The 15,764-nt window shown below is 40.3% G+C and overlaps 1 protein-coding gene across 1 annotated transcript in view; it reads right to left on the reverse strand.

Moving 5' to 3' along the window:
- Positions 1–15,764, reverse strand: part of COL4A4 (collagen type IV alpha 4 chain) — a 73,885-nt gene that overhangs the window by 20,413 nt on the left and 37,708 nt on the right. The window contains exons 18-31 of the mRNA XM_075417321.1: positions 14,798–14,902; positions 14,068–14,232; positions 13,404–13,496; positions 12,903–13,066; positions 8,142–8,214; positions 6,798–6,904; positions 6,186–6,369; positions 5,588–5,656; positions 4,424–4,528; positions 3,681–3,899; positions 2,594–2,755; positions 1,792–1,962; positions 807–950; positions 14–121 (exon numbers count right to left, since the gene is read on the reverse strand). Of these exons, the coding sequence (XP_075273436.1) occupies positions 14–121; positions 807–950; positions 1,792–1,962; positions 2,594–2,755; positions 3,681–3,899; positions 4,424–4,528; positions 5,588–5,656; positions 6,186–6,369; positions 6,798–6,904; positions 8,142–8,214; positions 12,903–13,066; positions 13,404–13,496; positions 14,068–14,232; positions 14,798–14,902 (1,869 nt within the window). The remainder of the gene's footprint in view (positions 1–13; positions 122–806; positions 951–1,791; positions 1,963–2,593; positions 2,756–3,680; positions 3,900–4,423; positions 4,529–5,587; positions 5,657–6,185; positions 6,370–6,797; positions 6,905–8,141; positions 8,215–12,902; positions 13,067–13,403; positions 13,497–14,067; positions 14,233–14,797; positions 14,903–15,764) is intronic.

Below are 15,764 nucleotides of genomic sequence, written 5' to 3' on the forward strand. Positions count from 1 at the left end.
TTTATGAACTTACCTCTTTCACCTCTAAATCCATTCTCACCAGGAAATCCTCGTTCCCCCTTTCGTCCTTTCTCAAAACGGATGTTAATGCAGCCACTGTCTCCTGGAAGCCCTCTTTCACCTTTGAACCAAACATACGGAATGTAAGAAAATCCTCATGGATGACATGTCCTGCAAATTAATTTTAGTGACGACTTCCCTAACAGAGAAGGCCTTCAAATACTAATGCAGTTCTCAGTTGTTTCAGCAGGCTCACTGCTATCAGAATTTACTATCTGTCTCTTGCTGTTTAGTTAAATCAGTAGAAACCCAGGTGATGTTATATCAGAATTATTCCCTGCTTGTCTGGAATACAAAAGATGGCAATTGTATTGTCCACGCCACAGTGTACTGTCTGTGATTGCACCGTGGACATGGTTATTCTCTTTTCTATATTAATATTTATAAAGACTATTTCCTGTACATTTTACCTAGATTGAAGAACATGGACAATATGATAGAAAACTTGAAAAATCTCAAGTTGCAGATGTGTGCAGGTCAAAATTCAAGGTTTGTTTGAACAACTGATTTTACTTTATTTAATTTAGTGGTAAATGCATCTATTGATCTGAGAGTAATTAATTTTTCTTTAGTGATTTTTCATTATGCAATCGTGAGATAACTGGATTTAGTATTTAGTATCTCTGAAAACAGAAGTGAATATACCCTTATAACAAGAAGAAAAAGTAAATGTATTCCTAACACAGTAGTAACAAAACTAAAAATAGCAGTAACTTAACTCCGGAGTGAAGCAGATTTTTACAAACCTTTTATTCCCATATCCCCACATTCTCCACTAGGCCCAGATGGACCCGTTTCTCCTTCTTCACCTTTTACACCAGAGATTCCCACTGGGCCTTGTGTTCCTGGGAGTCCTGGGAATCCTTGGGGTCCTTGAATCCCTTTGCTTCCTGGTAATATTAAATGCTTTATTTACATATTCAGTCTGCTATGCTGTTGCTGTCATATTCTAAGGAAGTTTAGAAGGACTCCTTGGGCAATGAGCAAAGCTAGAGACCCAATAGTTGGAGCATGGCTTCATGCCAGGATCAAACTTGTCTTGTAATCCAAATTGCCTTGAAGCAAATGAACATCTCCCTCCCTGCTGCCACCCCGTGGAGATTTAGGCTTCACTTACTACTAAAGCAGCTATCCCCAACACATCTTAAATACCTCGCATAGCCTAAGGTGCCAGCAGATTTTCACGTGGCTACTAGAAATGACAACTCCTACTGTCCAGATGACAGACAGAGGAAAACACGATTTTGCTATAGTTAGAACTTTTGCCCATTAGCCAGTGATGATTTGGGACCAAGGTCACATTTTTTATAAGTATTAGACATAACGTGAAGCTATTTTTCCACTTACTCATCAGCACACAATCACAGACTGCACCAGTAAAGGAGATAGTCTGGATGTAATAAAAAGTATATTGTTGTTATTATAGCATACTACAACAACAACCTATACAAATAGTCAGGAAATAATACATGGAAATATGTCCGTGTTGTGAAACAACTAAAGCACCAGGATGCACTAAGATGCATCAAACTATTTCCATCCCTTTGATTTTATTGTAAAAGAAAGAACAAAGGATGATATTGTTATGGCCTCTACCCTGCTGCAGGGTGTTATTCTTGAAGCTGGAAAGGAAGGAGGGTGCAACGTACTTCCTAGCTTTAACAGCAGTAGAAATAGCTCCCTCTACAAGAGAAGTTATGGATGCGGTGGTTTGCAGGATGTTTAACATACCTGTTTGTCCTGGGAAACCAGGTGGTCCTTTGTTGCCTGGAAGTCCTGGAAGTCCTCGGGAGCCTGGAGGACCTGGCGGACCTTGTGAGCCAGGAGAGCCTTTGAGACCTTTGATTCCAGGTGGCCCAGGTTGGCCTCTGTCTCCCCTCTGACCTTTAAAGCCTGGTAAGCCTGAGAAAAAGAGCTTTAATTTATGTATGTAAATGATGGAACAGGGTTCAGCAATTGTATCTAAAAAGTACAAAGTGATAAATTTTGCTATCAATTTGAATGTCATCAAACATGGCAAAATAACTTGGAAACTTTGCTACCATGCTGCAGTCCTGGCTCTGACTAGATTTTTCACGTATTTCTTCAGTGAAAGACATCAGCAGAACCATCATGTGAAAAAATCACTAGTGATTTGTAAATATTTTTGGTATGTATGTCTCCTAGCTCTCCCTAAATAACAGTTCCATTTAAGAATAAGGTAGATAAAAGTATCACAGTAACGACAGGAGCTCAGTTAAGTTGCTCAAGACAACAGAATGCGACATAACTCTTCCGTTTATTACTTGACAGTGAGCACACTGTGATTTGGTCAGTATAAGCAACAGTACAGAAAGGGAAGAAAAGTTGGGAAACATCTGAGATGCACACCAAACATTCCTTGAGTTTAAGGAAATGTGCAAAACATAATGTACACACCCACTAATCAGCAGCCCCCGTTTGCCATGCCAGCCACAAAAACTGTGTGATTAAATCTGCTAGAAAAGGTGACCAAAGCTTAGAGCTGTGAGGCAACCTGATGGATGTTGTGTACCTTGAGGTCCTGGCAGGCCTATGACACCTCTGAGTCCTGGTGGCCCTGGTAAGCCTGTGTCACATGGTGGACCAGGAAAGCCTGGACAGCCTGGTGCTCCTATCTCACCTTCTGGGCCTCTAAAACCTTTGGCACCTGGAAATCCTGGGGTACCAGGCTGCCCTGGAAACAAAAAACATTGTAAAATGTTTTACTTCCATAACCCACTGTCCTTCAGAATTCCTAGTTGTAATTTTGAAATTTACACGTTCAGTTATTGTAATATCTTACTTATCCTCTAGTTTTTGCATAGTTTGTGAAAACTTAATGCTTTTCTGCAATTTAGAATTGGCTGTTGTGGAGAACTTCTTTCTTTAAGGAACAAATACGAATTCAGCTCTTATCCATAGGTGAGAATGACTTTATGGCACAAAAAACTAGTTTCTGATATGTAGGGGCAGAACGGATGGAGCTCACTGGTCTGCACCAGCTACACAGCACTGGGGTCAGTTCTATAGGTGTTCCCTGCACACAAGTCTTTGTGTCTGCTTAGGGCCAGGCAAAAGGAAAACCTATAAAAGGAAACAGCAGTATCTGCTGTGAAGTGGGAAGGAGGTGGCACTGTGGAGACATCTGCAGCAACCACCAGAACTCCCCTGCAGAAATGAGGAGTGTAGTTCTCCAGATATTGAGGATTATATTGTATAACTCTGGGCAAAGAAATTCACCCCTCTCTCCCTGAGTGTTCTCCCAACTTTTGCCAGTCTTTTCAGATTTGAGTAAGCACTCTGAGGCAGGGACTATCTGTGTGGAGCAGCAGGAGGCCCTAAGCACAGATGGCCACTAGGCAACAAGTAACAGTACTACAAATAGGAAGCTGCACTGTTACTGCATGGGCTGGATAAAGGCATCTTCCCCTTACTGCAGTGCAGCTCTCCTCAGTGGCTGATCAACTTTAACTGTAAAAATGTAAATGTAAAAATAGGGCGTACTACTCAGTCACCATTATGGATCCAGGCGTGAGTAAGTTTTGTCTGAATCAGGACTAGCTTTGCTCAGACGTTCTCCTTTGAACACATGGAAATGTTCCATAAAAACTGGCTCATACCTCGAAGCCCAGGAATGCCGGGATCGCCCCTTGCTCCTTGTGCACCAGGGGGTCCTGGCAGCCCCCTGTTGCCTGGGATTCCTGGAGGACCATACGTGGTATCACCCAGAACTCCTTTCTGACCATCTATGCCAGGTGGACCTGGAGGGCCGTTTTTACCGTCAACTGAAGATCCTCTTTCACCTTCCTCACCAGGATCACCAGCTTCGCCTCGAAAGCCTGTTGATATAATTTTTAAATTCAAATAGGGCATAATTCAGAAGTTGTTTGGTTTCCCTCAGTCCCAAACTGTGGAATATTATAATGCAAATTTAACCAGAACTAAATTATCACTTTGCAAAGAACAATAACATCATACATTAAATTTCAGGTTTCTCATTTACAACTGATGATACATGAGGATTGAAGGAGGTAATTATTCCTGTGGGAAGTGACAGTGGTTTTCTTTGGGCAGCATCTATCTTATGTACTGTCCCTCTTGTCCAGTTCTATCCCTTTGCTAAAATAATACTAACTATTCTCACTTTTCCAAGAATATTTCCTCTCTGGACACTGAACTTTTAGGTTATTACAGCACCTGCAATGCTGGAGGAAAGAAAGGGAAACTGGTAAACATTCCTCTTCCATTAGCTTTCGTTGAAAGGTGCTTCCTATTCGATTCTATCATGGCAGCTACTTTACCCTGCATGTATGCATTACAGCTTGACCAGCAGGTCTCCTGGATTAAGAAAAGCCCAATTCACCTTCTGGCCCAGGGATTCCTGCTCCTGGCCTGCCTGGATCACCTTTTTGCCCATCAAAGCCATTTGGTCCAGGACGACCAGGGAGTCCTTTTAAACCCTTTGGTCCTGGAAACAGAAAGAAAATATGTAAAAAAACCCAAATCTGACAGATCTCTAAAATGTGTGATCTAAGGAAACAGTATTGCATCTTTATTCCCATGCAAATTCACATACTTCGAAGACAAGTGGATGCCATCTGCTTCTGACATTTTGGGCAAGAGCCACCACCCAAGTCACAACCAAATGCATTGTTGCTGTTTTTCTAAATGGACTTGTTCCCTAATCCATAAAGAGCAGACTGCAAATCACCAGAGTAAATTTAGAAAAAACAGTATCTCCCATAACATTTTAATATTACAGGACATCAACAACATTAACCTAGTGAATGACAGGTCTCAACTCAAAATTCTTGTATCATCCTGTGTTATATGCTGGTTCTGGAATGGTACAGATGAGTTCTATACACTCATCCCTGTTCTTTCATGTCTGTATAAATTTTAACTACCACCCACAATACTGATGTCAGGTAGTTGTGTAATACCATATTAAGGAGCTTGAAAATCCAGTATCCACATTTGTTCTGATCAGGATTTTCTAGCGTATTTCTCAAACGTTTTGGAGGTGATCACAAGAAACACTTCGCCGGTTTCTGGATGAGCTCTTTGAATTTAAATTAAGTTGAACAAGTTGAAGTAATGGTAATAAGTATTCAGATTTTAGGGCTCACTTGCATCTTGCCATGAGCAATATTATTTTAGAAATTACAGATTTGCAGCATATCTTTGCCTTGCACACCTTTTTTTCACCCAGTATCCAGATGTACATATTCTAGGTCTTACCCAACTCCAGCCATCTGGGTATTTTACAGACTCTCTCATATATTTTCATTGAGGCAGGACAGAGCTTCAAGCTACCCTCATTTAGTCGTTTTTGTGGAGGCAGCCTGCACACCTTTTGATCATGCAAACTGCAGCTGTCTAGCCCTTGGTTCTATTAGAGAAGTATATTCCTGTGTATTTGCAGTTTTACATGGTTACATCTTTTTACGATAGGTTCTTTTTTTTAATTAGCAACTTAAAAATCCATTTCAATTAAAACAAAAAATTCTCCCATCTGTAAACATACCTTGAACACCTTTAAAACCAGGGGGACCTGGATTGCCAGGGTATGGTAATGTAATGCAGACAGTCTCACCTGAAGCAAGAGGGAGAAACTGACCTACTTGATGTTAGAATAAACAGAGTCTGAACATTTACTGCAGTATTTCTGTGGAACTAACCAACCAGATGTCCAAAGGTAAAGAGAAGGGACTTTTTATGCACATTGCTATTTCTGTATTAAGGTTTGATGGAGAATCTTACAATATATTTTTCTTGACATCTATTTCGTACAGAATATTGGTAATGATTCAAATTGCTATAGTACAGTTGTGTTCTGTAAAGACAAAGATTTTTTTTGTTTTACTAACTGCAGAAATTTGTCTTTACAATAGTCTCTGTTGCAAGAAAGATATAATATTTTCATCTCAATTCTATGTAAATTTCTGCTAAATGCTGACAGTATTGTACATTTCAGTGGCCATATTTCACATGACCACTGAGCTTGCCAAAATTGATTTTCACTATAAATTAATAACACTGTATAGAATACATATGAAACTGTAATGGATGTTACCAAACATGTATTTTGTCATTTGGTTCTTAATGGAAATATTCAAAATTACCTTTCTGACCCTTTGGACCAGGTGGCCCAACACTACCAGTATCACCAAAGTCTCCAGGGCTACCTCTGACTCCTGGAGGGCCAGGAAACCCCAAACCAGGCAATCCCATCTGCCCTTGTACCCCAGGAAGTCCTGGGACCCCAGGGAATCCTTTATCACCTGGCAGTGCTGCTCCATAATTGCCCTAAAAGAAAGAAGTTGTTGATAAGAAATAACAAAACCTGATTTATTTCCTCTCTTTGGTTATTAAAAGCCACGTTAGAGAATTATCTGGAGAAACTCCTCTTCCACAATCAAGTAACTACATGGATGATGATAGTAGTTTTAAAGAGTTTTGTGGGGTTTTTTTCTTCCCAATCCCATAATATTGGCACACAGTATATGTAGAAATTATATTCAGGAATACCAAAATAAACAGTAATAATTCCAAGGAAATAATTTTTCAATGGATAAAACCTACAATTTTTGACCTAGGCTAACATAAAATGATAAAAGTGATTAATCTGCTATGAATTGGAATTAAAGGGTATTTTTCATTAAATAGCTAGCCCTTTCATATGACAGTATATTTACTGAAATGGAAAAAAAAAACCCTGAGAAAATCAAACTTACGTCAGCTCCTTTTTCCCCAGGCAATCCTGGTTCCCCATCTTTGCCATCATTACCTATTTGGCCTGGAAATCCTGGAACCCCAACAGGACCTCTTTCACCTTTTATTCCTTAAAATAATAATAATAAAAAAAAAAGTAGTATAATATTTGCAGTAAGTTTTGGGGTTTTTTATTTCTGCTGAGGTAAATGCTGGGTAACCATTCATCATATCTGTATGATAATTTCCAGTTCTTGAATTCTGATTTCCCTAATAAGGTATCTCAGGCTTAAGAAGGCAGTACGTAGTTGGACACCTCGTGGAACAACTTGGTCTCTCTGTAAAAGGTGTGTTTACAGGCACCACAAGAACGTGGCTTTTGTCCATGTTGTATACAGAGTGGAAACATTTTGCTACTGAAATCAGTCAGAGTTTAATTCTTGATCTCAGTGAAATCAGGATAGAGCAATGCGATACGATGCAGAATATTTGCACCAATATTCCCAAAAGGTTTTTAATTTTTTTCATTTTTTTTATCCCTAGATTTCTCTTGCACTGATATTTATGACAATGTAATTTTTGCATAAAGGACAATAAAACTCAGAATTCTAACCCTAAACAAAAAAAGGCATCCAAAGCTAAGCTAACTTTTCACAAAGAATAAGATGGACAATCTTTTGTCTGAATAATTAGTTTAGCATCTCTAACTAAGCTTTGCCATCAGATTGCTATAATTTGTTGTCCTCTGTTTCCTTTTCTTTTGCAAAACATAACCATAACTGTGGAGTGGTTTTGATCTCTTTGATTACAAGAATTTCAGTTGTGCAGCTGATAGCCTTTTTTTTCTCTTCAATGCCTGGTCAAGAGTAATTTTTAGAAATAGGAGCAGGAGTCTGAATAGCCATTAAGACTTTGAGTTTCTCCCAAGAAGAATGTTCGTGGTTTAAGTTAAGATAACAGTTGGGATACTGGCATATGACACTTCAGGAAGTGGCTTCTGTACATTTCTTCATGCTTTCACAATAATTGAATATTCTGTTTAGTCTTTGCTATACAGACCTCTGTAAGACCCTGATTATCAATTATATAACATGAAAAGTCATTTGTTAGTATTAACAACAAGCTGTTAAAAATGTTTTATGGCTCCACTATAGAGTAAAAACCACAAGATCCTGTGTTGATCTTGTATTGAGCAAGAAGAAAATGAATGAGATGGTACCAAGAAGGCAATTTGGATATACATAAACTTTAGCCTTCAATAACTTAATTAACGACTTTACTAAAGGGTAGATGAATATGGTTTTCTCACACTATTGCCTAGGCATTGTATAGGAAGCAAAAAGGCTAATGATAAAATGTGTGTTTACCTTTAATTCTAACTCTTCCTGGATCACCCTTCTCTCCTTTTTCACCATGTTGTCCAGCTGAACCAGGTGTTCCCTTAACATTGAAAAGAAGAAAAAAAAAAATTGTCAGTTATCTCCAGCAAGGAATCAATGTAGGAACTGAGGGGAAAATTAGATATGTATCTCTTGCCCTTGCAATATTTCCCAAAACCAGACCAGTTAAAGTAACATGCCACAAAAGAAACACTTCTGTCTTTTGATCTCTATGAAGAGGTGTGTGAATGTCACCTGGCCTTTTCAGCCTGACTCTGCCAAATGCACACATACACAACTATAAGCAATGGTAATGCTAGAAGAATCGGGTCCGTGGCTGTACACACCTGTGGCTGTAAATGCAAGAATTTTAAGACACAAATGATTCCCAAACTCTTCCCACTGCAGACTTCAACCCACAATCCACTGAGGCTCCACAAGAAGGGAATCTCTGGACTGTGGTGACTGCTGGATGAGGCTGTCCTCCCAGAAGTGAACGTGGCAGTAGGTAAGCGATCCTTTTTTGCCGAGTAAAAGCCTACAAATCTGCCAATAAAAAAAATTCACCTAGGTCTAGTTAGGTACCTGAAATTGTCAGAAGAATCTATGACTTGACAGGTTTAGAGGGGAAAATAAGTACTTTGCTATTATTTTTATGCTGATTTGTGCTCTCAGTTCTCCAAGCAGAGTGCAGTTTGCGTATCATCATTGGTGAGGGTCTGATCTCGCAACAGTACATGTGGGTAAATATACTTTATCATGTGAAATTTACACAGAAGTAAAAGGCCACTAAGGTTGACAAACTGGGGTATTATTTAGCCAGTTTCCCCTGTTACTCAAAATCTTTCACTAAGAAATAGGTGGAGAAAATACAATTTGTAAAGTTGATTGTAAATCATGACAATTGTAAAACAGGCAGGAGACTTCTGAAAAATATGATGTATTTGAAACAAGCAGCGACTATTTGTTAAAATGTCTAGATCTTCAAGTTGTCAGTGATCTGTTATTAGTGTCTGAAAAGCGAAATGAGATTCCTGGGAAGAAAAGAGAGCAGAAAAATGGAAAAAAGTATATATGGGAAATCCGTGAGACCAAAACACTTCTGTATCAAAGTGAATTATTTGTATCCAAACTGATTACTTTGTCCTTGTTTCTCACTTAAGCAACCTAAGAACACCAAAGTGTTCAGGACAACGCTTCAAGCTTTATTTCAGAACCACAAGGGCTAAAGCATACTTTCAGAAGTAACAAAAAGATCGAAATCTCACATAATACACTCAGGTAATAGGATTTTAAGAAAAGAAAAATAAAAACAAATGCAAAGCTTGTAATGAAACCATTGGAACTGGAATGATAGAGGCCCTCTACCTCCTTCCTTTAGTCTCAAAATGGTTTTGTTTTTTTTTCTTTTGAAAGAAAATGTTCTGGAAGCTCTTAGGCAATTCCTCATGTGAAAAAGAGTTCTGCTATTAAAACAAAACAAAACCTCAAAAAACTCAAACAAAAAACCGATAATGGAACAGTCAAAAAGCCAAAAGTCTACCTATATTTTCAAAGAAATTGTGCCTACACAAAAGAAAGTATATTAAAAACATCCTCTATTTGGCATCATTTTGGTATGCAGCATCCTGGATGCACCGTCCAGATGCCAGACCAGAACAAATGGAACAAAATCAAAGCAAGCCCAACAAATCATCTTATAATGTGTCACTAAGGCAGTTAGATTAAGTGGTGTTTTGAATTATTGCTCACTGTGGGGAATAAGATAAACTGCATGAAGCACATTAAAGAAAATAAGTCTGCTTCCAAAAGTAATAGCTAGTTTCATGGAGTTAGGCAACAAGCATCACCCAGTAAATTACGGACCCAAAAAACATGTAGGCCTTGACCTCAAATTTATTTTGTTTATTAATCCTGCTGACAGGCAATATTATAGTATAAATACACATCTGACTAAAAGGTACGTTTGAAACATTTTTTCATAGACTGGTGTGGGTTGGAAGGGACCTTAAAGATCATCTGGTTCCAACCCCCCTGCCATGAGCAGGGACATCTTCCACTAGACCAGGTTGCTCAAAGCCACATCCAGCCTGGCCTTGAACACTTCCAGGGAGGGGGCAGACACAACTTCTCTGGGCAACCTGTTCCAGTGCCTCACAACCCTCATAGTAAAGAATTTCTTCCTTATATCTAATCAAAATCTTCCCTCTTTCAACTTGAAGCCATTACCCTTGTCCTATCACTACAGGTCCTTGTAAAAAGTCCCTCTCCAGCTCTCTTGCAGGCCCCTTCAGATACTGGAAGGCTGCTTTAAGGTCTCCCCGGAGCCTTCTCTTCTCTGGGCTGAACAGCCCCAACTCTCTCAGCCTGTCCGCATAGCAGAGGTGTTCCAGCCCTCGGATCATTTTTGTGGCCTCCTCTGGCCCTGCTCCAACAGGTCCATGTCTTTCCTGTGCTGAGGGCTCCAAAGTGGGATGTGGGACTCCAAGTGAGGTCTCACCAGAGCAGAGCAGAGGGGCAGAATCCCCTCCCTTGCCCTTCTGGCCACGCTTCTCTTGATGCAGCCCAGGATCCGGTTGGCCTTCTGGGCTGAGAGTACACATTGCTGGCTCATGTTGAGCTTCTCATCATCCAGCACCTCCAGGTCCTTCTCCTCACGGCTGCTCCCAATCCAGTCTCCACCCAGCATATATTTATGCTTGGGATTACCCCGGCCCATGTGCAGGGCCTTGCACTTGGCCTTGTTGAACTTCATGAGGTTCCCATGCGCCCACCTCTCCAGCCTGTCAAGGTCCCTCTGGGTGGCATCCCTTCCCTCCAGTGTGTCGACTGCACCACACAGCTTGGTGTCATTGGCAAACTTGCTGAGAGTGCACTCAATCCCACTGTCCATGTTGCCCACAAAGATGTAAAACAGCGCCGGTCCCAGTACCGACCCCTGAGGAACGCCACTTGTTACTGGTCTCCACTTGGACATCGAGCCATTGACCACAACTCTTTAAGTGCGACCATCCAGCCAATTCCTTATCCACTGAGTGGTCCATCCATCAAATCCATGTCTCTCCAATTTAGAGACAAGGAAGTTGTGTGGGACAGTGTCAAATGCTTTCCACAAGTCCAGGGAGATGACATCAGTTGCTCTTCCCTTATCCACCAACACAGTAATCCTGTCGTAGAAGGCCACCAAATTTGTCAGGCATGATTTCCCCTTTGTGAAGCCATGTCGACTGTTACCAATCACCTCATTATCCATGTGCCTCAGCATAGTTTCCAGGAGGATCTGCTCCATGATCTTGCCAGGCACACAGGTGAGACTGACTGGCCTGTAGTTCCCTGGGTCTTCCTTTTTTTCCCTTTCTAAAAATGGGGGTTATGTTTCCCCTTTTCCCGTCAGTAGGGACTTCACCAGACTGCCACGACCTCTCAAATATGATGGAGACTGGCTTAGCAACTTTATCTGCCAGTTCCCTCAGGGCCTGCGGATGCACCTTATCAGGTCCCACGCACTTGTGCACCTTCAGGTTCCTTAGATGGTCTCAAACTGATCTTCTCCTACAGTGGGCGGTTCTTCATTGTCCCAGTCCCTGACTTTGCCTTCTGTGACTTGGGCCGTGTGGCTGGAGCACTTGCCAGTGAAGACTGAGGCAACAAAGTCGCTGAGTACCTCAGCCTTCTCCATATCCCAGGTAACCAGGGCTCCCATTTCCTTCCAGAGAGGGCTCACATTGTCCCTAGCCTTCCTTTTACCACTGACGGACCTACAGAAGCTTTTCTTGTTGCCCTTGACATCCCTGGTCAGATTTAATTCTATCAGGGATTTAGTTCTCCTAACCTGATCCCTGGCTGCTTCGACAATTTCTCTGTATTCCACCCAGTATGATGATTACAGTAATTTTTTCTTCTAAGAACTATTAATTCAAGGACAAAGTTTGTATTCCATTTCAGCGTCATTGCTAATATGTATGCACAGAGAGACATGGCACTGCCTATAGTGGCTGATCCTTGTGGAGAACAAACATTGCCTGAGTAGTGACTGAAAATGAGAGATTATAACGTAATATGGAACAGTGAAGGGATAAACACTAACAAATAGCAATGCCTTTCAGACTGTGTGGGAGTGAAAGAATACATTCTGTTCAGACTGCCTCCTAACATAAATTAAGCATATCAAATATTAAGCTTTTCAATTAATTTCTAAAAAAGGAATAAAAAAAATGTCTTGAAATGCCTGAATAAAATGAAGGGTTCCTTTTCCTTCAGATCCTGCCTGCCCCAGGTGGATGTTAAATCATAGAATCCATCTTGACCTGCTGATATCATGCAATTCTTTGCCCAGATAAAGCTTTGCTAGAAATGCTTTCCTTTGAAGTAACTGAAAAATCATTTTCAGTGGAGTAATTTGTGCATCTACAATGTTTTCAAGAAATACAATGGGCATTCAAAACTAAAAGTAAAAACAAGTCAAAACAAAATAAGATTTAACATACACCAGCTTTCCTAAGCCTCCTGACCACCCCACAAATGCAGCATGAGATTCTGTCCCTCAGCGTAAAACTCTGCCCACTACTGCAAGGGAAATCAGAGAGAAGCTAGTAAAATGCATCCCCCAACAAGACTGTAATAAATAAAAGTAGATAAAACTTTCAGATGGTTTTCCAGGGCAGTTCCTCCACCACTCTGCTTAAATGCCTCCTGCGTAAGTGGTAACTTTGTGTTATTTATTTACTGAAGCTGATGAAAACTACTCACAGGGAGCCCTGGTGAGCCCATTGCACCAGATAAGCCTGGATCGCCCTTTTCTCCACGTCTTCCAGGGTATCCCATTTGTCCTTTCTTTCCTTGAGTACCTGGAGGTCCTTGTATACCACGGGGACCGGGAGGACCAGCAGTACATGAGCAGAGGCCTTGATTTCCTATGTGAATGTGTCAAAATTACTTTGAAACAGTTGCAAAATTAATACACAAAAAATAACACTGCCCTTTTTCCTTTCTGTGTGAGTAGTGCACAGACCACTTTATCTCATTATGGCCTTCAAAGGAGTGAAGCATATCAGTTGCTTTTTACAGTGCTGAATAACTGCTGCACTGACGTGACTCTACTGACCTAGAAACTCCAATGACAACAGCCCATTTAACTCCACACTTTGATGGGCCTTATCCTCCAAGTTACCATGAACTTCTTGAAAATTTAAGTCTGACATATCTGGCAAAGGTCTCATATTCAAATTGTTGCTGTGCAGGCGTACTTACCCTTTTCTCCTTTTTCACCTTTTCTTCCTGGAAGGCCTATCTGGCCTTTTGCTCCAGGTTCTCCAGGGATCCCTCTGTCAGTACAGATTATACCTTTGAAAAAACAAATTGTACAGCTAGAATAAATTAGGTTGACTGTTTCCACCGCTTAGGTCACATGTTCTCCTCTCCCTTATCTTGTTATCCTCACATGAAAAGCTAGAGATAGCTTTAATGTAGAAATACATTACAAGTTCTTGCTTATAGCTCATACTCCAGGAGTCAGTATGGCTAAAGCTGATGTTGACACATAGGGGTTTTTCCATTGCTACTACTTCTTCCTTTTTCCATTGCAGAATTTTATGACTATTGTTTCTTTACTAAAGGCTGCTGATTTGGGTTTCCTCCCCAGTTTGCTGTGTTTTCAACTTCAGGTGATACGTATTTAGGGACATTTTTCATATATGTTACTTCATGAGTTCAATCACCCAGGAAAGTATGAAAATCTTGACACCTCGCTGAAAGACAACTAATAGGAAAAACATGTTTTCTACATCACACAAAGTTTGATGTAGCTGTTAAAATGCACTTTTCACCTCTATGTTTTTTGTAGGAGCAACAAAAGCAAAGAATCTATCAATACGCAGAATGATTTTCTCGCCATATAAATTGCTGTTAAACCTACTGGGTAGTCCAGGTAAGCCTTGTCTTCCTGGCTGTCCTGGTAGGCCTGGTGGTCCAGGAAGTCCAGGTCTTCCTGGGACTGATTCACCTGTTCCAGGGAAACCAGGGTCACCTTGAAAACCTTGAGGTCCTGGTGCCCCACTTACTCCTGGCATGCCAGGCAGACCTATAAAGAAAATAATGGTATGTGGCCCATACAGCTTCATAGTAATAATTACTACAAGAACTGTCCTGAAGAAGAGCTTCTATACCACAAAGACTTAAATCTAGATCTTTAGGTTTTCCAGGATTCCCAGGAGAAGAAGCTCCTGCTTTAGACCTTCAAATGCTTCTTTTTCTCCTCCCCATTATCTCATTTCCAGACATCTCAGTTAATCTAGTTCCTTATACAGAGCAAAGTCATCATCATCACATTCCTTTGTATCTTTTTGAGATGGAGAATAGAATTTTTGAGCACAGCACTCCAGATACAGGCATACCATGGATTTACAGTGCATGGTAGCACTGCTTTGTCTTCTGTTCCTGTTCTAGTAATTCGTAATGTTCTCTTTGGATCATTTTGTTTCTTTTTTGGTCACTAAGCGCTGAGCTAATATTTTTATTGAACTTTTCGTAGAGCTCAAATTCTTATGTTGGTGACTTGCATCAAGCAAGAACAAAGAACAGTTTTCTTTTACCTGCTTTCTCTCCTACTGGTACATAGTTCACATTTTATCCCCTCCTTCTCTTACTTGTTCCATCATCTCCTGGTCTTCCTAGCAGGCCTGCAGGACCAATTGGTCCAACTGACCCCAGATCACCAGTAGGACCCGGAAATCCAGGATCTCCTTGTGGACCTACACAGAATCATAAAAACATGTGAACTGAACACCTTATGCCATTGACAGTTTAAATCTAAATTCAACTGCAACCAAAATGATAATTTGGGAACTACACAAAAGTAAACTACAGCCACTTCTTTTGTCTTTGTGAAACATTTTTAAATGTGTAACAATTTAATTTTAAGGTGGGAGGATTTGGTTACTTTTCTACGGATTCCTGCCCATTTTGTGGGCACAGTTTTAAGTACTTGTCACTCCGTAGTACTACCTTTGAGCTACATATTTCAGAATGCTGAGAGATGTGTTTGCCCAAAACAAATACATGTAGCATTTAAAATAAATGTGCATCTCATGTTATGCACATTTGGCAGTGCACACAGGGAGGTCATTTCAGGATCATCCTAGTTGAAATTATCCAAATTTTAAAAAGTATGTCTTCAAAACTGCTATAATGAATAAATTTAAAAATTGAAATTACATAGTGATAAAGAAAATCTGAATCGGATATAAAGGGCTTCATTAATTAGGAAAACAAAATACTGGTAGTAGTTTGGTTCTCAAACAAATCCGCTAAAAGCCTCTTTCTCTGAAGAATGCATCCACTCACACACCATGCACATGACTAACTTTAAATATTACTTGAGATATTAAGCATGGGGGGTTAAGTCTTTTGTAGCATGGGCTGGAAACACACAGAAGCTGATGGAAAACAAATTTGACTCATTTTCCCTATCTGGTGGGGAAATTCAGCTGAACTGGGATTGTGTTGTAACTTATTTCTGTGTTCATGATCAGCATTTGCTGCACTAGAAATACAATTTATGAGCAGTTCTTTGTTAAAATGTTCTTACAATACAGGTTCCCCAAGTGTGAGATG

Source organism: Opisthocomus hoazin, chromosome 4 (genome assembly GCF_030867145.1).
Source record: "Opisthocomus hoazin isolate bOpiHoa1 chromosome 4, bOpiHoa1.hap1, whole genome shotgun sequence".
NCBI lineage: Eukaryota > Metazoa > Chordata > Aves > Opisthocomiformes > Opisthocomidae > Opisthocomus > Opisthocomus hoazin.